Here is a 24,874-nt window from a genome sequence, read left to right as displayed (position 1 = left end):
CCAGGGATGCTTCGTGTTTGGAGTCGGCAGCATCCCGGCATCCCGGATAATAGAGGGGCAAGGCTCCCTGCCACCGCCTGGGCCCCTAGCCCCTGGGACAGAGGCTGAAAGGGTGCCAACTCTGGGTCAGGAAATTCTTGGAGGTGTCAGGGGTGGAGACTGGGGAGGGGCCCCCCAAATCTGCCATTGCAGAGCAGCCATTGTCTCCAAGGGACTTGAGCTATGTCCTCTGGAGATGGGCTGTAGTTCCAGGAGATTGCCCAGCCTCCCCTCCCACCCAAAAGAAAAAGCAGAGGGGCCACTTAGAGCCCCAGGGGATCCCCTGCAAATTCTCTCCCCCTCAAGTCAGAACAAAGGAACAAAACCAGTAACAAAAGATTCGGGGAGAGAAAGAGAGAGAGAGAAAAGTCTGGTTGTTTTATCTCTGTGAGTTAATTTAATTTTTTTTTTTACATTTACAAAATAAGATTTGTTTATCCTTGTCCCCTACAGTACAATAAGAATCCTTTTTTAAAAAATTTGTTTTCCAAAGACACTAGCTGTTCATCTGTTTTATTTCAGTGTGTTTGTGAGAGAGAGGAAAAAATTGGGAAATTTAAAAAGTGCAGGTTTCGGAAGGAAAAGAGCTCTACCATTGCTGGGCGGGGCAGGATTCTGCTAAAAAAACAAAACAGGAAATCAACAAGATGATCCAGGATTAAACTGCCCCCCCACACACACTGCCCCCCCCCCCATGAGAAGACTGAGCACCATGTCAAGGAAAATATTAACAGACCAAAAAAAAATTAAAAATTAAATCGGAAATTCAAACAAAAATTCCAGAGAAGCCAAAAGAAACAACAAAAGAACTTTAAAAAAATAACAAGCAGATACAACAACATTGTAAAAAGTTTCTTTTTTAAAAAAAAAAGAAAAACCTGGATCAAACCCCCAATAAAGGACCAATAAATAGAGAAATCATTACCAAAAAAGGGAGGATGTATAAATTAAAACAAGGAAGAGAGAAAGAATTTACAAAATTGCAAAACAATTCTGACGCATGGAGTTACAAACAAACACGCAAAATATACTTATATATAAAAGAAAAACAACAACAAAAATTACCCCAAATCTGAGACATTTCTGGTTTCAAAACTATGAATTGGGAGTGAGAACTTTAGAGCCAAAAGCATGCAGACTGGGGAGGGGAAGGGGTGGGATTCAGCAAGGAGCAGGGGAGTTGGAGGGGAAAGCACTGAAGGGTCGAGCAGAGTGAAGGGGATTTTCACAGGTAAGGAGGGTGGATTAAGGACAGCATGAAGGGTCCCTGTGGCCCCCCCACCTCCAGCCCGAAATGGCATAGGGGTAGGGCCCAGAGAACCCCTAAGGAAAGGGGGATGAGGAATAAGAACTCCCCTCCCCCATTTTGCAAAATATTCTCCCATCTACCCGTGTGTCTGACTTGGGGCCAGCACCAAGCCCTCTGCAGGGCTGTATTTCCCCCCACCATGGCACGGGGACTCCCCGGTGCCACCACACACAAGCCTTTGCCTACCCACCGGACTCCTTTTCTGTTGTTTTTTATGTTTTGTGTTTTTTAAAAGCAGTTTCTAATACAAACCAGGATTTTTTTTTCCTCCTTATATTTTTATATATATAATATATAAAAGGATGTAAGAAATCAATAATCCATCATCGTCGTTAAAAACCACACGCGCAAAATTGCCCCGTCCGCCCCGCCAATATATAGAAATCCATGTACACTCTCCCTCCTCCCGAAGAGAAGTTCGACCCGGGAGAGAGAGAACTGAACCCCCCCCCCGGAAAAGTCCTGTGTTAAGAAACCCGTATTAAAAATTTTTTTGCTTGCTTGCGTTCTGTTTTCTCTCTCTTTTTTTTTTTCCTTTAAAATTCCCGACAAGAGAAAAGAATTGTATGTCTGTTTTGTGTAGGAAAAAGAAAAACCACCACAAACCGCGCGCCCCAAATCCGAAGCCATCTCTCCGTCCCATCCCGCTGAGACGGCCAAGCAGTAATGCTGTGGTGAGGGAAAAGTCCTTGGACCGCCTCTGGATCGGGGGCCCCGGATCCTTGTTCCCGAGGAGCTTGGGCGCAGTGTAATTCTGACCCAGGGCAGGAAGCTCGGCCCGCGTTTCCTCTCTCACCCGGGGAGCCGGCCAGGACGCCTTGGCGATCCGTTTTCTCTGCCCTTCTGTTTTGTTTTTTTCTTAAATCCAGTTTTTTTTTTCTTCATTTAATACAAAATCAGCACCACCCAGAAAAAAAGGTTCATTTTGCAGAATAAATTAAGAGGGATCCATTGTGTGTTCGTGGGGGGGGGGGGGGAGGACGACGACGACGAAGGGGACAAACATGTAGGTGTGGCAGATCTGTCCTGCCCGCCCGCCTTGGCTCGGAGCAGGCATTCGTGAGTGGATCAGAGGCTCAGATGCTACGGAGGGAGGGGGGGCAGGCGAGAACCACCCCCTCCACCAAACACACGGTGGTGAGGGGGAGAGGCCAGCTTGGAGAAACCACCTAGACATCAACGTCCAGGTATGCTATGGCTCATCTTGAACTAGGTGACGTAGCCTGTTAAGGAAAGGAAAGCGTCAATAGAGGCCCGGTCACCCACGGCCGTAGACAGACATGACCTCTTCACCCCCTCCAACTCTGCACTTCACACCCTCCTTGGGAGTGCACTGGAGTTAACTGAACCGCTCTCAAGTGCCTTGAAGTGCCAAGTCAGAAAAATTCCCCCAGTCGGCCAACAGGTGGCACTACTGCCTCTTCCCAAGCCCATTAGCACTGATAGCTCTCGTCTGAACACAGAAGAGCCACCTCCGCCAGCTCAAACAGCACAGAAAAGCGGCAGGCCCTTGGGGGCCCGTGCCCTGCGGCTCCCCTCTGCCCCTGCCCCCGCTCACCAGAGTGAAGCTGTCGTAGATGTGGATGAGTTCCTCCGTCTTGTACTGCTCGAGGACCACGACGCCGTGGAAGGAGGAGCTGCGCTTGCGGGCGCATGCCTCACAGTGCACTAGGTAGGTGTTCTTGCCCCCGTTCTCGCTGGTCACAAAGAGGATGTTGAAAACCTCCACCTGAGGGAGCAGAGAGGGACCGTCGCTGTGAGCATCATGGGTCCTGCCCCGCCCTGGGAAGGCTGCAGGCCAACAGGTGGGGCCTGGAGAGCTCCCCAAGCGGCAACTTATCTCCAGTGGGCAGAGGTCAGCTCCCCCGGAGAAAAGGGCTGCTTTGGAGGGGGGATTGGGGGGGGCATGAGGCCGCACTGAGGTCCCCCTCTGCCCCGACTCCTGCCTGTTCCAGGTCCCCCCCCCAAGACTCCAGGAATATCCCAGCCTAGAGGGGGCAGACCCACAAAGCCAGGGGTTGGGGGAGAGAACTGATCTGATGGGACCCCCAAGAATTGGCCTGGGCAAAGGGGACGCATGCGTCAGCTAACGGCCACTAGCACGTCAGTCTCAAGACGACTCCAGGCAGGAGAGGAGAACTGGAAACCAGGATAAATTCTATTTGGGGGGGAGGGAAATCCAGCCCCCCCTCCTTTGTAAATCACAGAAGCATTTAGAATAGCCAGGAGGCATAGTCTCCCCCCCCCTGCCTTTTCCTCTCCATTTTTAAATTTAGACCAGAAGCGTCTTTCCTTCCTGAGTGGCTGCTACAGTTTCTGCAAACAGATGTGCCCCCCCCAACACACACACACACACACAACTCTTGCATCTCTGGAGCCACAGCCAGCCCCTAATGCATGCCCCGGGGGTCCGTCATCGGGTCTCCCAATCTTTCAAGACAAACAAACAAAGGAGCTACTGGACTTCCCTCCCAAGTGAGAAACCCCTGCAGGGATCTTGGCTGAGGGATGCAGAGGACAGCACTGTCCCTTCCTGGACTCCCCGCCCCCATGGGGACTCAGCAGCCCACGATCTGAGGGTCACACGGCTGGCCAAAGCGTGCGCTTTCTGCACCCCAGTCCTGGCTTCACGTCCCCCGGAGTCAGCACAGCCTCTTCCTCAGAGGAAGCGCAGTTCCTGAGAGGTCAGCGGAATGCAAAACAACAGGAAAGGGGGTGCCGGGGCTGTGTGGGGCCGTCTGTAGGCAGGCTTAGGAGATTTATGAAGGGCCCCTCCTCGCCCCACAGAAGCCTTATCACCCCCCTGGCCAAAAGCACCCTCCACAAGGCCTGAGCCCCGACCCAACTTCCCAGACGGAAGGCCGCATCCGGGCCCCTCACACTTCCCCACCCCACGGCTTCCTCGGCTGGATTCTCCTAGAGGAGGGTCCGCCATCTGCCTGCCACCCCCTCTAGTGGAGGACTCTCGAAAGCTCATGAGCCCCAAATTATATCCCCAGAGTTGTGGGCCCAAACTCCCTCTGCAAGCAGGAATGGCGATTCCTAAGAGCAGAAGAGGAGCCCCGTTGGGTCGGTCCAGTGGCCCCTCCAGTCCGACGCTCTGCGTCACCCAGGGGCCACCAGGAGGTCCCCCAGCAGGGCCAGAACTCCTGAAGCCCTCCCACTGCGGCCCCCCAAGTAGCAAGAAGACTGCCCCAGAGAGAGAGAGAGAGAGGGTCCCCCCTAGACCTTGTGGTTCCCCGCGGGCATGACTCTGTGGGTGAAGGGGGACTCCCCTGGCTCATTAATCCCACGACAGAGAGGGAGAAAAGGACTTCCTTCTCTGACTCACGCGTCATTTTGCAAACCTCTCCCAAGAAAGGCCAGACCTCTTTGCCTTCCCGCCACAGGGAAAGTGTCCCGCCCCTAATGGTTTTCGTGGCCCTTTTGCTGCACCGTCCCCATTGCTGCAGGACCTTTTCCGAGGTGTCGTGGGCAGGCTCCTTAGCTAGTCCTTCGACCCAAGCCAGAAGGCTGCAAAGGCCAAAGGTGGGATATGCAGCTGGCTCGATCAGAGCAAAGGTGAACTCGGCAGGACCCTTCTCTGCCACCCCCTCCCACCTTCTGCCGGGGACATGTACGGCCGTGGAGGTCTCCCTACTTGGATCTGAGGAGGCGAGCGTCTCCTGGGACTCCGATCTGGCTCTCCAGGGCCCGGGGCCTTGTAGGGCTGCCCTGCCCTGGGCCCCCTCCAGACAGGAGGCCTGGGGCCAGTTTCTGTTCCAGGGCCGGGAGGGCCGTGGCTATGCCAGAGATGCGGTGCCAGCACATGTCTTCGTGCCCGCCTCCCCACAGGGAAGCCCAACCTGTTCTTCTCCCTCTGCTTCCCTGGGCGGCACAGGCAGCCCAACAGAGCCCAGGAGAACTGGAGGCGCGGCCCTGAGCGCCTTGGAGGGAAGGAGGCCTATGCCAGGCGGCAGAGAAAAACCAGCCCCACTGCCCAGGTGACCCCGTGTGCACCTTTCCCTCCTGCCCACGCCCTCCTTTAAAAATAAACGCAGCATTTGCACTCAGGGCCTTGGACCCAGGTAGCCTGGGATAGGCCAGTCTCAACAGAGCTAAGCAGGGTCCACTTGATGCCGTGGGTAAGAGCAGCCGCCCCCAATCCGGAGAGCCGGGCTTGATTCCCCAGTCTTCCTCCCCATGCAGCCAGCTGGGTGGCCTCGGGCTAGTCATCAGTCCTGATAAAGCTGTTATCACAGAGCAGTTCTCTTAGAGCTCTCTCAGTCCCACCTACCTCTCAGGGTGTCTGTTGTGGGGAGACGAAGTCCGCCCTCCGTAAAAACCTCCTTCTCCTAAACTGCTCTGTCAAGCCAGATCCCCGGGTGGAGTGGAGGGGCTGCTCACAACCCAGGTAAATCAAGCCCCCCCCTCCCTTCAGGCCGCCCTCGCAGGGGCAAAGACTCACGTCGCACTCGTTGCAGTAGTAGGCTGGCTCGTCCTTCACCCGGCCCTGGTAGGCGATCTTCTTTCCCGCCCGCACCAGGCTCTCCCGCTGGACCTGGCAGTGCTTGATCGACTGCATGAGACAATACCTGCGGGGGGGGGGAGGGGAGAGGGCCAGTCACAGGGAGGCCAGGCGGAGCCAGCAGGGGACACGGAAGCAGGCCACGGGGGAGGGGGCCTCCCCCCTTGTGCCCAAGCCCACTCCCCAGCCTAGCCTTCGGAAGAAGAGGTGCTTCTTCACGACCCGAAGGAGCCTCAAAGCGGCCTCCCCAGAAAAGCATCTTTGGGGCGCGAGGGGGCCGGTCTGGGGCGTCGGTGCCGAGCAGCCAAGACGCTTGGGCCGGCAGATCCCCGGGGAAGCCGCAAGGTTCTCACTTGATCATTTTGTACAGCTCGGGGTCGCTGATCTTGACGGTGCGGGCGACGTTCCAGGAGACGTGGATCATGGGGACGATGGACTTGACGTTCTTCACCTCGTTCCACTCGTAGCGCTCCAGGGCCAGCTGATACTGGTAGGCTGCAGGGCAGAGCGGCAGGGGCACTCAGGGGGCGGAGGAGGACCGGCAGGCCCTCTCGACCACATCGGAGGCATTCAGGAGGGCAAGACGGCCTGTCCCGCCGGCCCCAAGATGGGCGGAGAGGCCCCAGCACCCCTCCCAGCCTCCTCCGCGGCACTGACCCCCCCCGAGAGCCCCCCTGTCCCCATCCGTTACCCGTCAAGGGGCCGACGTTCCAAGCGATGTTGTTGCACCACCCGGTGGCCTGGACCCAGTGCACGGTCCCCGCGTTGATCCACACCAGGTCCCCCGGCCGCTGGATGAAGCGGTAGACGGGGATGTTGGACTGGTAGAGGTCCTCCAGGATGGGCCACCACGAGCCGGTCAGGTAATCCACGCTGTGCCTGCAAGGGACCGCCAGCCCCCTTAAGGAAGGGGCACCCCGGGCCGTCGCTCGGCAGGCAGCCTGGCTCGGTGGCACGGCGCCCGAGAGAGCAGACAGCGTCTCGCGCTTCCCCAGGTGGCGCCCCGCCCGCCCCCGGCGCCCGCGGGCCAAGGCCGCCTCCTCGTCCTCCCACCACCCACCTGTCACAGAAGGCACTGATACTCTGCCAGTAATGCTCGTGGACGGCAAACCACTCGCAGTCCCCAGGCCCGATGTTGATGTTCACCGAGCAGAAGTTGTTGTTCTCCTGGTGTCCTGCAAGAGGGGAACGCTCTTTAGGAGGCTGGGAAATCAGGTCGGGCGCAAGGCCTCCCTCAGTGTCGCTCCCGGAACTGTCCCTGGGGGGAAATGCCCATTCGGAGCGGGACCGAATTTCATGTCGCTTTTCAATAACTCAGAATCTGGTTTGTGGGGATTCCAGTCAGTCAGCAAACATATTTAAACAAGGGATAACCCCCCCCTCCCATTAATCACCGAAAGGCCTGTGAAACCAGCGGTTGCATTTGGAGGAGAAACAAAGAGCAGGGCGGGAGCCAAAGAAATATCCTGAAGAAAGGAGTAACAGCCCCGGAGCTGCCGCTAAAAAGGCCCTGCTTCTAGGAGCAGGTATTTTCCTTGCCTTTCCAAAGGATGGCAGGTGGAACGAACAGCCTTGGAAATACACAAACAAGGAGTCAAGGGAGAAATGCCCCCGGGGAGGGGGGATCCAGGACTCTGAAGGTTAAAAGCAGCAGCACAAAGTTAGCAAAGAAAACAACCCGGAAGCTGGCAAATGTATATCGAAACTATAAACATAGTGACAAGGCGAAGACCTGCACAAACACACCGGCCCTCCTTCGACCCTTCCTTACCCGGCGTGCGGCTGCCCGGCACCTTCATGTACAGCTGCACCGTGTTCATGCCCAGGATGGTGTGGCCCACGTGGCTCAACATGTTCCCCGTAGAGGTGACGCGCATGAAGGCCGGCAGCTTCAGTAGCTCCTGTAGCTGAGGCTTCCACCTGTGGGGCATCCAAAACAGAAAATGTTGGGTTTTAAAAGACAGGTTCAGAAGGTGTCAGTGTTTGTCTACAGTAGGACGGCTGGATTCTAGTCTAGCATGTGCAGGGGGTTGGACTAGATGACCCTGGAGGGCCCTTCCAACTCTAGGATTCTAAGGTTCAAAATAATCCACCAGAATGATTATCAGCAGTGAACTGTTATGGCCACTGGAGGGCAGCAAAGAAAACCCTGCATACAACAATAACAAGGCCGGGCACAGACACAGAGCAAAGGCTATTGCCTAACATGGCCACGTGGGGGCAGCAGAGAGCTCTCTGTTGCAGGGACACATTATGGCCATAGGAGGGCAGCAGAGGCCAGAAACCATAGACGACGGGAGGTGCTTCAGCACCTTAAAAAGCTAAAATACCAAGAACAAAATCTATTTTGAAACTTTCACTGGGCCAACCCAGTTAACACAAAATACCCTGGCGAGCTGTAAAGCTCACCAGAGCTCTTGACCAGTGGCGGTCTATCTGCATGGCGTGCAGAAGGTCCCAGGTTCAATCCCCGGCTACTCCGGTTAAAAAGGATCCCGTGGGAGGTGATGGGAGAGGACTTTTCCTCTGCCTGAGCCCTGGAGAGAGAGCAGCTGCCAGTCTGAGCAGACAAGGCTGAGCTGGATGGTCGGATTCAGTAGACAGCGGCTTCATCAGGCTGCGTATTACGACGTTTTAAAAGACAGAACGGTGGAAGGGGAGATATACATTTGGACAAATATTTTGCAGATGAAGAACTCTGGCGAGCTTGAAAGCCAGCAGAGCATTTTGTGCTAATCTGTCTGACACAGTAAAGGGTTTCACGTGGGTTTGGTTCTTGTTTTTCAGGATCTGGACATTTGGGAGGTGGAATTTGGAGGTTTAGGGAAGGACCTCGGCAGGGTAGAATGCCCTGGAGTCCAGCTATTTTCACCAGGGAACTCATCTTGGTCATTTGGAGAACAACAGAAAATCTCCTGGTGTTACCTGGGGGCTGGCAACCCTAACCCCCGTCGATTTTTCAGGGCCAATTCTCGGGGGCTGCAGCCTCTCTCTTTGGGGTGCAGATAAACAGAAGTGCAAAGACCTGCATGGCGAGAGGGCAGGCCGTTCCCCACGTTCAGGTGGGTCACCCAGTTGGTCTGAAGCCTCCCAGGTTTGAGTCCGACGGCACCTTAAGGACCCACAAAGTTTTAATCTGGGTAGAAGCTTTCGTGGGCAGGCTCGGAACAGAGTTTGAGTCCAAGGGCACCTTGAAGGTCAAAAGGTCTTCCAAGACCGCTCTGCGTGTGCATTTGGGTGCGTCCTCAACACCCCCCCCCCCCTCTCACCGTTTGGCATCCGAGAGGTCGATATTGGTCCCAAACTTGATGATCTGGTGAGGCTTCTGGTCGGGGTTGCTGCTGGAAAGAAACGTCAAACAGAAAAATGACAATCCCAAAGGCCACCCATCGGTTTAATATTTCCTTTCTCCTTTCTAAAAAGTTACAAGGGAAGGGAGGAAGGCCACGAGAGGGACCTTTTCTCCCCGGCCCACCCACCCATTTCTACTTCATTTCCCCGCAAACTCTGTTTAGCCTTTTTAGAGATCGCTTCCCGTCCGCCTCCTCCCCGAAATGAATCCCACGTCCCAAACTCTTCCATCTTCCGTCTCCTCCAAACGCCCCCTACTTTTGCCCCCACAACAGCCTGGAGCCCCCCCCCTTCCCCGGCCTACCTGGGGGGAGTCTCGGTGGTGCTGTCGGGCTCTTCGGCCTCCTCTTCGTCGCTCTCCTTGTCCTCCTGCCCCGAGAGAAGGAAAAGTCAGAGACGGCGATGACTCCCCGCGGCCCCTGCTGCTGCAGAGACCCCTGCCCCGAGAGGAGGGGGGGGCGGTGGCCGCTCTGCTCACCTGGAGGGACTCCTGGAAGGAGGCTGCCTGGTACTGGGCATACTTGGCTATGGTGGTGTGGGAGCGGCTGCTCTCGCAGGGCCACACCTGCTTCGTCCCCTGGAGGTCCCAGTTCTCGTCCGACGGCTGCTGCACCTGGGTGCGGACCTCCACGGCGTGCTCCCCGCTGGCCTCCACCAGGGTCTTTGTGCTGAACAGGCCCAGGTCTGCGGGGGAGGCCACGGGGGACGTCAGCGAGGGCAGCCGAGATGGAAGCCGTTCCTGCGGCCGCCCTCCCCCGGTCCCAAGTCAGAGTTGGCCCTCAGCCGCCTCCTGGTCCCCGCAGGCCCTCCCCTTTCCTCTTCTGCAGGTAGGCCCAAGCCCACCCCATCCCCCGTGGGGCAGGGGACTCACTGAGGCGGAGGGAGCCGGCCAGGCCCCGGATGACGGTGATGGGATTCTTGGGGTCAGTGCAGAACTGCAGCAGCACCGGTGAGAAAGCGTCCCGTTTGCTCTCCAGCTGAGGAGAGAGGAGAGGAAAGGCCATGAGGGCCGAGACACTGGACCCCCGGACATCGAGGCGGAGACCAGAAGCCCGCTAGGATGAGGAGCACCCAGGGAAGCAGGGAGCAGCCTTCCGCTGCCTCGGACCCTCAGTCCCTCGCTGCTGCCGTTGTCTTACTCATCGTACTGGCAGTGTCTTTCCCACAGTCCCCCCCGCAGGCCTTCCACATCGCGGGCAGCCCTGTTTTTTGGCCAGTCCTGCCGGGGACTGAGCTTGGGACAACCTGCCCAGGCCGCACCCAGCGGAAGGTCCAGGTCAGATCACAGAAACAATCCTGCCAGGAGACACCGCCAACCCCAAACGTGAGAGAAAAGGGAGGGGGTTGGGCCATCTCTGTTGAAAGGGGGCATTAATTTGGGGTCCCCTTTTTAGCTCTGGCTCCCAGGAGCTCCAAGCCCTCTCCCTGAAGCAGCCACGAGTCCAGGCAAGGGGAGCGTAAGCCACGGATAAACTCGTTCTTGGCGTTTTCGCATCTGTAGCTTGAATGTGTATCTGGATCCGCTGCCCGTCTTGGGTCCTGAGGTGCCCTTGAGAATGAGGGGCACATAAATATTGCAAATGAACCAGTGAGTAAAATGGTGTGGGTGACCATGAAGCATCCAGGGTCCAGCAAGGCACTCCGGTTGGCCTGGGGCTCAGCCGCCAATTCCTGCAGGTGAATCCCGCACAAAGAAAAAGGGAGGGGGGCTTTGGAGGCAAGAACCCACCCAGAGTACAGCTGCGGGCGTTTGCGTGTGAAGTGACCACAAGTTGCTTCCAACTTGTGGAAAAAGAAGAGTTGGCTTTATACCCCACTTTCCTCTCCCCGAGAGCAAGAGTCCGGCAGCAAAATTCGTGACAGGGGAGGTCTGCTTCAATTTCTTTGCCGTCAGCCTAAAAATTGTGCCTTCCCCAGCAGTCTTCTTGATTTTAATCTTTAATCTCACTTTGGCACTTCCTGCCTTCCAAGCCTCCACTGGTTCTGCACCAGGAATGTGCTGCCACCTGCCTATCTCAAAGGGCTACTGTTCCTTTAAGCAAATTTTCACCCCGTCTTCTCATCCGGTTTTCCTTACGATATGTTCCTTGTATAGATTGAAAGCAATACGGAGATAAAACACACCCCGATCTGATTCCTTTGCCAATCGGAAACCGTGCTGTTTCTCCATAGCCTCCTGTCCAGAGTGTGGGTAGTATAACAAAACAATCAAATGCTAACTGTATGCCAAGCCTTGCTGTAATCTATGGAATAAAAAGTGATTTTTCTCTCCAAGGGCCCAGTGACCAGTGTAGATTTGCAATTTGATCTTTAGCGCCTCTGCGTGTCCTGAATCCAGCTTGAACATCTTTCACGTCTTATTCTATATGTGGTAAGATTTCAAACATCACTCATGACAAAACTCATTACAACAGTTTGATAGTTGCTGCAGTCTTTGACGTCTCCTTTTCCTGGAACGGAACATTTCCAGTCTCTGGGCCATTGTTTTGTTTCACGTATTTGTAAGCACAATCATTTTAAAAGGTTTCGCCAGATTCCATTTCTGTGGCTTGGATGAGGTCCTGGACATCCTTTCTGCTCCCAATGACTTGTTTCTCCCAATTGCTCTCAATGCAGCTCACTCTCTCAAAAAAAGGGTTTTTTCTGCAGAAGATTCTTCTTGGAAGGAATCCATCCTTTCCTCTCTTCTGTCTCAGTCTTTTCTTTATTTTGCCCCGTTCAAGAAACATGTTTGCATGCTGATCTTTCAGCACACCTAATGGCATTTGAGATTTCTCTGTGATTTCTTGGCTCCTGGACTCTGAACACAGTTTTTGCCATGAGATGAAAAAGCCAATGCGACAGCCCGTTTGTCTTCTGCTCAGGCGAAGAGGCCAAGGCAAGGCAAGTTTACACTGAGAATGAGATGCTGGCGTCAAATTATCCCCGCTATCTCAGGACACAAAGTCCCAGAGCCGCTGAGTCAGAGGCCGTGTCTCTCCAGAGGAATGAAGGCACGGAGACGCAGCAGGCTCCCAAAGCTGCAGGGGAAGATCCCGATCCTGGGGGGGAATTAACGGGGGGGGGGGGGGCATGAGCAGGATGGCCGCTCTGGGCTTGAGACTGCAGAATGCTGCCTTCCGAAAGGTGCGCGGAGCACACGCAGAGTGCCAGGCAGCGGAGGCTCAAAAGCGCTAGTCCTCTGTGTGAGGAATGCTGCAGAAACAGCATCATCTAAAAAAGAGGGGCAGGAAGCCCCCATGAGGGCTAGCACCTTGCAGCTGAAAGCAAAGGGGCTCTTTTGTTCGTCTCTGAGCACAGCGTACCCCCCCACCCACCCCCACCGAAGAGGCACTCACGTAGATGCTCGGGGTGGGAGGGTTGAGTTTGTCCCGCGGAAGCTTTTCTTCCGAGTTGATCTGAGGCTTGACGGACAGGGCGGGCGACAGGTAAGACTCCTTGAATTTCCCCTTCACCTTGTGGTGCCTGAAATGGGCGTTTGGGGAAGGGGGGGGGAGAGAGAAGGTTACTAAGGAAGTCACAGGCTTGGTGACGAAGTCTTGTTTTAGGCACAGCTGGAAAAGATAGTGGGTAGCGCATCGGACTAGGACAAGCCAGACGCAATTCCAGGCCCCCACCTCTGCCGTGAAACCGTTCTGAGCCAGTCATTGTCTCTCAGTCTGACCTCCTCTGCTGGGTTGTTGTGAGTTGAAGGGGAGGAGAAGCAAGATATGCTTCTGAAGGCCAGGGAAAGGCATGAACTGTCACAGTGGGCCGGGAAATGCCCACCTCTGCCCCAACTGCGGGCATTCTTTGTCAGACCTCTCCCTCCCCTTCAGTTTTTCACACTATGAGGACTAGAACCTTGCAGCTCTCTTTGCTTTTCTAAAAATTAAAGGAAACTGACATTCTGAGGAATTGCCGAGTCTCAGGTTTGTGCAGTCCTGAGCAGGTGTAACCTGCATCCAACCCCAGTTGTGCCCTCCTGGTTCTCACTGAAGGGGAGGAAAGAAGAGACCATCTATACCACCCTGAGCTCCCCGGAGAAAGGAGAGGGGAAGGGGTCTGAGGATTTACTCCCAAGAAGTCCACAGCGTTTTCGCAGTGGGAAAACTTCCAGGCCTGAAGTCATTCTTCCCAGGTGCGGTTTGGGCTCGTTGCAGCTGGTGCCGAATCCCCGAGCCGGTTTTGGAAACCACCTTCTACGCGCAACGCCCTCTTCTGCACAGCAGTGCCACTGGGCATGTGCAAAGCGACCTCCTCCCAACATGACTGAGACTCTAGAGGATAAGCAACAGAAGTCCTGGGCCTGTTGTAACGCGGGCGGCTAAAAACTCGTGATTCCAAAAGACCTGGGTTCAAATAGCGCCCCTGCCGCCCGCCCCCTGGGCTAAGCCCCAAATCTAGTCCCTCCCTCAGCCGCAGCCCCTCCCCCACGGTTCCACCCAGGCCCCACCTCACAGGGCTGTTGTGAAGATTGCAAGGTGACAAGCGGGAAGCCCTTGGAACCATGACCTGCCTTACAGTAGAACCAAGGGCAAACGGCGGCCTTTACCAGCCAGAGCTCAGCCCCAAGGTCTCCTCTCTGCTCCAAATCGCTCCTCCTCTTGACCCAGAGAAGGGCCCCGGTCCCGCTTGGCCTCCCTGCTCCTGGACTTCAGCCCCGAGGTCGCCCTTATCTGGGCTCAGCCCTGCTCTCGGTGCTGCCCAAACACTGAGAAGTCAAACAAGGGAGTCCAGAATCGCCCGGAACAGACCGTCATCTGCAAGAGGCACGCAATCCAGGCAGCTCCAAGGCCCCCCCTTTCGCAAACTCTCCCCTCGTCATCCCAACCCGCAACCCCCCCCCCCCACATCGCTCCCTGTCCAGGGTCAAAGCTGCAGACCCAAGTTTAGGCAAAAGCACAACACCGTGTTGCTCCCCAGGGACTCGAAGTGCAAGATTTGGAATTCCTTTGGGCACACTCACCCCCCCCCCCCGGAGACAGAAAAGCCAAACAGGAGACAAGCAGCAGCATTAGATCGCCCATCCTCTGACTCTTCCGGGTTCCCCCACAGGATATCGAGATCCAGCGAGCAAATTCGGCTTAGGTTCCCCGGCCCCAAAGAAGTAAACTAGCCTGGGCAGGGCCTGAGTGGCTCCCCTAAGCACGTGGTTGAGGCCCTGGCACAGCACCCCACACCCACTGGCCTCCCTGTCCAGTACCCACTTAAGTGGCCCATCCCTCCGAAGGCAGAGTTCACGCCCCCCCCCCCACAATTCCCCCCCCTCCTGCGAGGAAGGACGGAGGCGGCTTGGAGCAGAATCGCTCTTAATTTTCAGGTTTTTAGCATTCTAAAATTTAAACTGAGTCCTTTCCAAATCCCTACTGTGCGTATTTTTGTTGTATGTTTTCGATTGATGGGCTCCGCTCTGAGCCTTCGGGGAAGGGCAGAATAAATAAATACAGGCAACCTCTGGGCCGGGACGGGAGGGAGGCCAAATTCGGCAGGAGACGCATTTTATCTCCTTCCGCTATTCCGGCATCCAGAGCAGAGGAACTGCACAGAGGACTGCAACCCAGCCCTCGGACCCCCCTTCTCAGGGCCCTTCCGGAAAACATCTCTGCCTGCCAACCCGCGTGGATCCCTCCTTTCCGAGCACCGTTTCTGGATGACACTCGGGGAAGTGGGCAAGGGGCTGCGGGTGACACTCACTTGCTGGCCCGCACCACCTCGGCGGCCGAATGGTTGATGGTGACCTCGCTCAAGGGGACGCGCCGCTCCTCCACCTCGGAGGCGATGAAGGTCTCCTTGTCCCCGCTCTCCACCTTGATGAGGCGGATCTTCAGCTCCTTGGGCGGCCCCTCCGTGAAGGAGCGCAGCTTGAGCAGGTCGGCCGAGCACACCACGGTGGACCCCGAGCTGACGGTCCCCTCCTCCTTCTTCACGGCGGGTCTCCGCTCGGGCTGGGGGGCGGCCAGGGGGGGCGGCTTGGCCCCGTTTTCCCGGGCCTGGCTCTCGGTGCTCTGCACGTCCAGGCTGCCGAGGATCTGCCGGTTCTTCTCTTTGTGGCTCTTGCTCTCCCGGTGCCGCCGGCAGCCATCCTTGCCCGGCCGGCGGTGTCGGCGGTGCTCCCGGTCCCGTTTTCGGGACTCCTCCTTGGGGCGCAAAGGGGGCAGCGGGGGGGTGGCAGCCGGAATGGGGGGCGGGGGCGCGGGGAGGGCGGGTGGGGAGGCAGGGGGAGGGGGAGGCGGAGGGGTGGGGGGCGGCGGGGGGGTGGCGGCGGGCGGGGGGCTCTGCTCGCGCCCCGCCCGTTCCACCAGGGTCTCACAGGCCCGGCTGATCTCCTCGAGTACCTCGGATTCGGTCTTGATCGGCCGGCTGGCGAGGGGTGGGGGAGGGCTGGCTCCCCGCTCCACGGCCCCCCCTGCCCCTCCGGACCAGGCTTGGCTTGAGGTAGAGAAGTGAGGGCCAGCGGCTGGGCTGGCGCCGGCCGGAGGAGCGATCGTAGCACCAGGGGGGGCCAGTGGTTTTGGCCGGTAGGAGTGTTTCTGCCCCTCCAGCACGTTGGCCAGGGACTTGAGCAGAGAAGCAGTGCTGTGGTGGGGGAACTTGCCCCCGCCCCCGGTGGCCCCCCCGGCCGGGGGCCGCTCTTCCCCGTCTCGCTTGCCAAAGCGGTACAGACAGGGGGGCTCCGGCGGATCCTGCCCGGGGGGCTTGGGGTAGTCAAAGGAGGCCGAGGCCGGGGCCGGCGGCTTCGGCCGGGCCAACGGAGGGGGGCTCGGGAGCAGAGGGGCAGGGGGGGGCGGAGGGGGGAAGCTCTCCTCTCGCTCCTCCTCCCCCCGCCGGATGGATTCATCCAGCATCTTCATGATGTTCGCTAAGCCATCGGCCGAAATTTCGGGGGGTTCCTCAAACTGATCCTCCAGCGGGGGGCTGGCGAAGTCGAAGAGGCGGGGCGGAGCGGCCTCCGTGGTCGGGGGCACCCCTGCTGGCTCGGGGGTCTTTGGGTAGGGGGCCCGGTGCTGCTGCTGCTGCTGCTGCGGCGGTGGGGGTGGCGGCGGGGGAGGCGGGGGCAGGGGTGGCGGGTGGGGGCAGCGTGGGGGGCTGAGGAGGGCTCTCGGGGGACCGGAAGGTTCCTGAGGTAACAGTGGGGGTGGGGGTCAGGGCTCTTGTGCCCCCAGGACCTTTCTCCTCCCTGGCACTTTCTGGCAACCAGAAGTCGGGGGCCGGCGTCCCCTCGGGGCTGGCCGGAGTTGGTGGGCCCGGCTGGTCCGCCCCCCCTTCCCCGGGGTGAGAGAAGGCGCCTTTGGGACTGCTGGCGTCAGAGTCCTGGAAGCTGCAGCTGGAGGCGCCAGTCCCCAAGGGGGGGGGCTCTGCCCGGTGGGGCTCCCCGCACCCAAACAAGATTTCGTCGAGGGGGTCCATGCTGGCTTTCCCCTCTCCCGCTTTGCTACTGAACGCCGGCCCTTTCAGCCAGGGCAGGGGCGGGGGCGGCGGAGGGGGCGGGGGGCACGGGGGGGCGGGGGGCGGAGGGGCCACCGCAGGAGGAGTCCCCCTAGAGACGACCGGAGGGGGAGGCGGCATGCGGGAAGCAAGGCAAGGCGCGGGGGGGCGGGGGGGCGCTTGTGGTTTGCGGCTGTTGCTCTCCTGGGCAGGGCTGGGTGGCTGCAGTGCCGGCGGCGTTTGGTAATGGTCAGACCCCTGCAGAGACCGGCAGAAGCGAGGGTCAGTCCAAGGCGGAGAACAGAGAATGTCGCACCCCACTCATTCCCCACAGTCACCCGTGCCCCTGGCTGATGCCGCTTCCTGCCCACAGCGATTCTGGGCTCTGTGCCGGAGCCAGGCATCCCTGCCCCACCCGGGGATTCTCCCCGGCCCCCCCGGTCCCAGCCCCCTCACTCACAAGGCTGTCAGGGTGCGGCTGCCCCCGTGGGGTGGTCTTGCTGGTGACGGGAGGCCCTGCCGGGCTCGGGCGCGGGGCGTAAGGCACGCAGGCGACGGTTGCTGGTGAAGCGCTGGAGTCTGGACGCGCCCGGGGGACTCGGCTGTCTCTAAGGTCACTTCCGTGGGGCCGGGCCAGGCAGCCATGGCTCTCGAGGGGGGGTCGGTGTGCTGGCGGTGTGCGGGGGCTGGGGGCCATGGCCGGCAGGCGGTGCGGGGGAGGGTGTGAGCCATAGGCGGGGGACGGGTAGGGGAAGGAGTGCGCCACCGAGTTCCTCTGTTCCTGGGGACGGGAGAGGAGAGAAAGTGAGAGGGGGGCGGACCTCCGAGCTCCCGCACCCCCCCCCCCCCCGCTAGAACCCATTATCCAAACTGAGAGCATGCCTTTACATAATTTATCCTGTGCTTTTCCACGGGTTTTGGAATTGTTCCTTCTGTCACAGAAGGGAATGGGCCTTGCAGGAGAGCACAAATGTGCCGTCGAGCTTTTCTGGAGCCAGGCCCGGCGGTGCACAGAACGCAAGCTCAGCTGGGTCACGCCCACTGCTCAGCGGGACCCCTCGTGCCCACACACAAGCCTGCTCCTCGTATGCCGCACGGAGGGGTGCCAGCCTGGCCGCGGGGGCCTGGAGAGCTCCCGGAAGGACAGCCGTCTCCAGACCACACAGAGCACTTCCCCTGGAGAAAAGGGCTGCTTGGGAAAGGGTTCCCAAGGGCTGAGAGCCCTTCTCTCCCCAGGCTCCATTCCCAAAACCCCCAGGAATTTCCCAATCCAGAACGGGGAACCCCAGCTGCAAGCAAAGCTTAGGGGGGGGGGGCGTGCATCCCGCTAACTCAAACCGAAAAAGCCTCCAAAAAATGCCTTGCAGTGTTTTCCTGGTATTATTCCAGCCGATTCCCCACCCCCCCACCCCATTTTAACAGCTACCAAAAAAAAAGAGCCCAAATCATTTGGAAGTTTTGGGAATTCAAGACAGCCCACGTTGAGGCGTTTAAAGAGACCGAGACGCTTTTACGCGCCTCGGGAATTACGGAGCCGAAAAAATTCAGCACTCCCGGATATTTACCGAATCCGAATTCCACGCCGATATTGGGATTCGGGAATATCCCGAAATAACAACATTTTCCGAGTTCAATATCCCCAAACTTAAAAAAAAGAATCTGAGGAGTTTTGAACCCCTCTTGAAAGCCAGGGCTGTGCAGGATAAGAGCAAGCGGGAGCTCAGAGAGAGAGCGAGGGAGAGGGAGACCCCCGACCCCCACAAGTAAGAGAGCCAAGAGGGGAAGGAAAGGCAGGAGAACTGCGGGGCACTGCCCATTCGGCTCCAGAGCCACGGGGGCTGCAGGCCCGTGCTTTTGTGAAGGGCAGCTAAGAGTAGCCCTGCTGGCTCCTGCCCAAAGCCCATCTCGTGCTGCCCCCCAGGCCCCAGAGTGGCCGGTCAGGCCTGCGAGAAGGACGTTCAAGAGAGCTGCACTGTCCCCCTCCAAGGCCTCAGGACAGCCGGGGAGCGTTCTGGGCCACCACTTACTTGTCTCTCTGGGGCAGCCACACTCTTGCGCTCCAGGCCCCACGACTCTCCATGGAGCGGGTTCCACAGCCCCGGTTTAGGCAGCTGGTAATGAGGGTTTCCAGAGAGCCCGGGCCCCGGGGGGTGCTGTCCGACCCCGCTGCCATTCTGTGCCGGGAAAGACATTGACGGTCAGGGAGGGAGGGAGGAGGAGAAAAGAGGCCCAGCTGGCCTTCGATTCCCTGCAGCTCTCCTCTCCCGTTTAAGCTGAAATAAGGGCCCAGGCCAACTCCAAGGAGGCCACTTGCTCCCACAACAGAGAGAGAGAGAGAGAGAGAGAAAACCCCAAAGATCTCCCACCGTCAAGTGAGTCTTCCAGCCCTCCTGAATCCAAAGGAATAAATAACATGGTGCACAAAGGAAGCCCCCCCCTCCGCACCCCCCGTGGAGCCAGAGGGACGCTTCCTCCAGGGCCACGGGAGCTCCTGCCCGCAGCCGCCCACTCCGCTCAGCCCCTCGTACCTGGTCAGGGCTGGTGCTCCTCCGCCTCTTCATGGGGGTGGGCATCTCTTCTCCGTGCCCGGGGTGGGGTGGGTGCTGGACTGGGGGGATGGGCTGGACCACAGGAGGCTCCATCGGTGGGCCGGGCCTCTTCAGCTGGGGGTTGCGCTTGGCCGAGAAATTCCGCTTCTGCAGGCAGGGAAAGGACGGGGGGGGGGGGGGCTAAGTCTTCCCACGATTCCTCCGTTTTCCTGCCTCCCCCTATAAGGTCATTTGACGGTCGAGTGTCTCCTGACCAAATAACGTAAGTTTTCTGCAGACCTTACAGGGAGCTCCCCAACAAGAAGGTGGTGTAAATTAACGAGAAGGGACACCGAAATGCCAGCCCGAGGAGGCCTGGGGCCTTTCCTGCAGGCCCCAGGCAAGGGGAGAAGTTGAGCTCGGATGATGTCATTGGCCCCATTAGGGGGTAGGGGCGACTCAGGCAGGGCTGGGCCAAGAGCGTGTGACCGGCCCAAGATCTTGCCACCCTCTCGGAAAGGGGCAAGAAGAAAGGCCAGTGGGAGCGAAGGAAACCGGCATTTTAAGACAGCTCCGTTATTTCCGAGGAGGCTGCTAAGGGCAGGAGGCTGCTAAGGGCACCAGAAAGAGGACAGAAGAGCAAAGCGTCTTTCTCAAGAGAAGGGCAAAGTGTCTCCGGTGTTCCTGTCGCTCCCCAGCTCACCTCGAGGTGCAGGAGGTTCCAGACTTGCTGCAAGGGGGGTAACACTTTCTGCCGGTGATGAGAGGAGCCCGAATGGAAGTTCCACAGCTGAGCCTGGCCAGGCGGGAAGCAAGGAAGGCCTGCCGTTAACGGAGAGATCCTCCCCGGCCGGGCTTCCTCCCCCAGCCCGCCAATCAGCCGCCCGCATCCCCCCTGGCCCCGCCTTCTCCCCCCCCACGCCCCCACACCTGCTGCAGGCGTCCGATCCGAGCGTGCATCTCGCCGTAGCTGCCGTAGTCGCGCTGATAGCGGGCAGCGTTCTGGTAGCAGCGCACGGCCTCCTCGCAGTCCTGCTCCGACTCGTAGATCTCACCCAGCTGCTCCCAGAGGTGAGGCTGGCCCTGGTCTCGCAGCAGCGCCTGCACGCAGCCGTGGATGGCCTCCAGTTTCCCGTGCAAGGGACGCGGGACCAGGTTCCTGGGGAAGGGAACGGGGGGGGTCAGTGGCGCGGGCCACGCGGACGCGGCTGCACAGGGCACCGCTTGTGCCGAGGGAGCAACGGGTACCGCGATGGCCCAAGCGCTTGGGCTCCCTGGGGCAGAACGGAGGAGGAGGAGGAGGCCTAGTGGGCTCAGGCAGGAGAATTCCAGAAAGCGGCTTCTTGGATCTCTGCAATGTCCGAGCAACATAGCAGCGCCCCGATCCTACGATAAGATCAACCGCCAGGAGAACAATTAAAACAAATCCACTTGAAGTCAAAACTATCCAACGGGTTAAAGGCAGATTCGAGTCACGAATTCCGGGGGGGGAAGCTTTCGAAAGGCCCCTTCGGCAGATACGAGCTGCGATTTGCGGACGTTTATTCCCCGAAAAAACCTCGTTGGCCCTTAAGGGGTTACTGGACTCCCTTCTAGCTGGTTTAGCACAAGTCAACATGGCTACTGATCTGCCTTTGAGACAGTTGTCCGTTATTCAATAAATTTAAAAGAGGAGCCCCGTGCTATCATCTTTGAGACCGAGGGGCCGGGATTTCTTGGACGAGGAAGGAAGGGGGGAGCGGAGAGCAGAGCCGGGCCTCACCCCCCCCCCCCGAGCCCTCCCGAAGGACACAGCGGCACTGCGGACAGAGGCAGGGCGCTTACCAGGAGCCAAGGATTTGCACTCCCCTGCCTGCTGGGAATGTCTCCAGTGCCCCAAGCAGAAGGAAGAGCACTTACCCCGGGGGGAAATAGCCCTTCCCATGTTGCCCCATGCTTGAGACATGGTTGGGCGGCAGGTGCAGGGGTGGTTGAGGTGGGCCAACACTGCTAGAGCACCTGGGCAGAGAAAACAGAGAGGGACAAGGGCGGGGGTGAGCCTCTAAGGGACCGGACGGCAGCCAAGCCAGCCTCGGGGGAGACGGCCCCCGGTCTCTTCCTGCCAAAGGGACTCTGTACACACCCACAGGCAGCCTCCGCCGAAATTATTTCAGGGCGTTCGGGTGAGTTGGTCTAATCTAGGGGGTCCCCGACCTTTCTGAGCCTCGGGCCACCTCTGGAATTCCACCCCCGGGCAACGGGCGGGGCCACAGAACGGCCGCCAACCGGGAGAAGGACTTTTCTACACGCAGCCTGGATACTTTCTGGGGCAGAGTGGATTCTCAACACTCCCGGGGCTTCCACAAAACTACATTTCCCAGGTTCCTTTGCTTCTGTCTACTTCCGTGAGGTCAGCGTGGCAGAAGTCCTCGTTACGGCCACCTACATCTTGGAAACAAAACTGTGCGCAGAGGCGGGAGGGAGAAGGCCGGTGGTCCCGGGGGGAGCTCGAGTCTCCGTCGCCCTTGTCCGCGGCTCCAAGGAAGCCATGTTTGGGAGGGGTCCCGGGAACGAGCGGAGCCCCCCGGAGACTCACCTGCCGCCCGGGAGCCATGGGCGAGGGTGGCACGAACTCCAGGCTCCGCTGCAGCTCAGGCCGCCGACAGAAAAGGGGTCCCGTCCGACACGGCCCCCGAGTTGTTCCACTGTGCGATGCATCCAGTCTGAGGGAGATACAGAGGAGGGGGACAGCGGTTACTCCCTCTGGCCTACACCGCAGGGCTCTCGCAAACACGGACGCAAGAGCGCGCAGGCACCGAGAGCTCTGGGCAGTGAAAGCACCACAGAAAGGCTTGTTAATTATGGTTCATGATAACAGCAATAATGGGGTGGAGGTGAGGATAATGATAATAATAATCTTAGAAACCAGACAGGGAGGAATCCAGCCAGATGTTCCGCTCGGCCTCCCTCAGCTCTCCTCAGCACAGCCGCCTTTCCACTGGGCTTTGGGTGGGTCACAGGCAGGTCCCGAGATGCTCAAACGTCGTCTTTTCCAGCAGCAGAACAGCTGGTTGGATCCGACCCATCGTCTCCCCCCCCCCAGCCCCCCCACTGTCTCTGCTCTGCGATGGACCTCAGACCCCGCCCCAGCAATCAGTCTGCTCCGAAATATGGACTCCTCCCTCCAGCCTCCCCATACACTAACTGCTCCCCCCCCCCCACGGGACATTCACGCCTCCCACCCACTCAAGTCACTCCCACCCCGACTGGCCCCACCTCCCCGTGAGACTCCCTGCCCCTCTCCCCTAGAGTTGCCAGCCTCCAGGTGGGGCCTGGAGATCAACTGGACTACAGAGATCGTCTCCCCCGGAGAAGGTGGACTCAATGGCCGTTTTCAAGCTGTATTCCGTTTTAGTAACTAGTTGCTAATGAAGTTTTTCTATTATTATTATTATTATTATTATTATTATTATTATTATTATTGATTTATTCCCCGTCACTCCCTGACTGGCTTGTGGCAGATTACAGCGTCTTATAAAATGTATGCATTAATTCGTTCCATGTATCCCCCCCATGTTGTATGTAAACCGCCCTGAGCCATACCATATGGAAGGGCAGTATGGAAATCAAATAAATAAATAAATAAATGTGTGCGTCAGGCTAGCAAAGCGTGGCTGAGCCTGTTTTGAGGGGACCAGCGGACTTTCCTTCGGGGTTCTTTGGACTTGCCCCTCTTCTGTCCGGATGCCAGCTTCCTGGAGAGCTCTGGGTGGCAACTCTGTTTGCTCCGGAGACCACTGGATGTATTGCAGAATACCTCACCGTGGTCTCTTTAGAACACTGCTAAAGTGAGATTTCTCCTGCTGATCCTATGAGAGCTGCATATGTCTACTCATCCACTTTAGCCACTGTATTTTTAGACTTTCATGAAAGATGCGTACTTTTCTTGTTCTGCATTTTTCTCTAGGCCTGTTTTGTCATTTCCTGTAAAACCGGCTTTATCCTGTTGCGATCTACAGCTGACTTTTAAAGCGCCACTAAATGAGTTTTATCCTGCTGACCAAATCAGATTTGTGGAGGCCTGTATTTATTCCTTGTCTGTTTTCTCATGCTCTGTAACACGGCTTTTATCCTGTACTCTTTACTGGGATTTATGCTCAAGACCTTTGGTCGGATGGGCTTAATAATAAAGGGGGAAAATTGGGCACCTCCACTGAGTTCGTCTCCCCTCCACAAACCCTGCCCTCCCCGGATCCCACCCCAAATCTCCAGGAATTGCTCAACCTGGAGGTGGCAACTCTTCTGTTCTCACCCATGACTTCCTTGATGTACCCTCCCTCCCCCTCCCCTATTTATCTCCTCCCACTCCCTGGCCCACTGACCCCCTTCTCCCCCTCCTGACCCCCCCAGGCCCAATTCTTACCGCTCCTCCCGTGGTGGGTGCGTCCTGGGTCCCCCCCTCCACCCCCCCGGATCTGAGCGACGGGTGCTTCCACCCAGCCGCCCGCCAGTTGAGTCTCCTCTGGAGTCGGTCTATTCCCTTGTCGGGTCACAGCCACATGCAACGCTGGGAGGAAAAGGAAAACAAGAAATCACTCCAGAGTCATGGGGTAAAGGGCCCCTCTTTATCCCGAAGAGATCTGGAACCCAAACAATCTAGAAATAATATACAAGTCAGGAAGCCTAACATGTTGGGAAACATGGCAATTAGCACTGATTTTTAAAATACACAGATATTATTATAATCATCATTATTATATTTATTTCATTCATTCAACTTTTAACATAAAATAGCAATGATGGCTTCAGTTCTGGATGGCTCCTCCTAAAAAACAACTTTGAGTCTGCAATATTTCACCCCTAAATGCATTCTCATGAAACGGGATCATTCAAAACCATCTTGCATTCAGTCATTTCAAATTCTTTAAACTCTGCCTTTGACTCCCGGAATTGCTAAGTGGCATCGGGTTTCCAACCCTTTGAACTTCTGCCTCTCGAGCTGGCGTAAATTTCATCGCCAAATCGGAAGCACGAGAATTCATCTCCTCCATTCCACTCCTTTGACTGCAGCAAGGAAGGAGTTAATACACAGCGTGCCTCCCATCAATGAACACAGACCCCGCCTCCCGAGGGGGCGGGCCCCGCTTGCCTCCTCCAACAGCATTCCCTCAAGTGAGAGCAGAGGCGGGACCTCAGCCCTGATGCTCCAGGCTTAACCCCTGCCCTCCCTGCACGCTACATGCCAACCACAGCCTAGGCATACTTACTGGGCCAGTGACTCTCTGAGTGGCTCTCGCTCTCCTTGAAAGTGGCCAATCATGCGAGGTCCTTTGTGTGGCCACCAATCATCTTTCCCGTCAATCTCCCACAAGGCCTGAAATCACAGAGGAGGGGGAAGGAAGACCCGGTCAGTGTTTGGACGGGCTATGCTGGTGCAAATCTGTCATATGCTGGAAACCGATTGGAGCCTTAAACAGTAGACGAAATGCAAGAGTCCAGGAGCACCCGAAAGGCTCACAAAATCTGTGGCAGGAACAGGAGCTTCCGTAGGTCTTGAAGGACTCCCCTGCCACAAGTTTTGTTACCTGTTCAGGTGCTCCAAGACTCTCTCTTTTCTGCTGCTACAGACAAACACGGCTGCACCTGAGACCAGGTGTAGGAGCCTTTCGCATTCCTCGTCAAACTACTTTGTTATGTCTTACAATTCTGCCAGAGGTTTGCAGGATCCACCTCTATGGCCGTATTGGTTTTTAA

At 57.6% G+C, this 24,874-nt stretch overlaps 1 protein-coding gene across 1 annotated transcript; it reads right to left on the bottom strand.

Annotated features, from left to right (window-relative positions):
• Window positions 1–413: 413 nt before the first annotated feature.
• On the bottom strand, window positions 414–24,507 carry KDM6B (lysine demethylase 6B). Its single transcript, XM_077314834.1, is given in 22 exon segments — window positions 414–2,571; window positions 2,907–3,077; window positions 5,796–5,922; window positions 6,209–6,350; window positions 6,547–6,734; window positions 6,916–7,030; window positions 7,627–7,775; window positions 9,125–9,196; window positions 9,511–9,575; window positions 9,685–9,890; window positions 10,078–10,183; window positions 12,545–12,671; window positions 14,883–16,083; window positions 16,085–16,871; window positions 17,074–17,394; window positions 18,641–18,787; window positions 19,142–19,309; window positions 19,845–19,937; window positions 20,072–20,300; window positions 21,041–21,139; window positions 21,717–21,843; window positions 23,544–24,507. Coding segments are annotated over 21 exon segments (4,659 nt in total). The 5' UTR covers window positions 21,839–21,843; window positions 23,544–24,507; the 3' UTR covers window positions 414–2,547.
• Window positions 24,508–24,874: the final 367 nt, after the last annotated feature.

Source organism: Paroedura picta, chromosome 16, assembly GCF_049243985.1.
Source record: "Paroedura picta isolate Pp20150507F chromosome 16, Ppicta_v3.0, whole genome shotgun sequence".
NCBI classification, from domain to species: Eukaryota; Metazoa; Chordata; class Lepidosauria; order Squamata; family Gekkonidae; genus Paroedura; species Paroedura picta.
The sequence above is the reverse complement of the archived record's forward strand: the minus strand, read 5'-3'. Positions and strand labels throughout refer to the sequence as shown.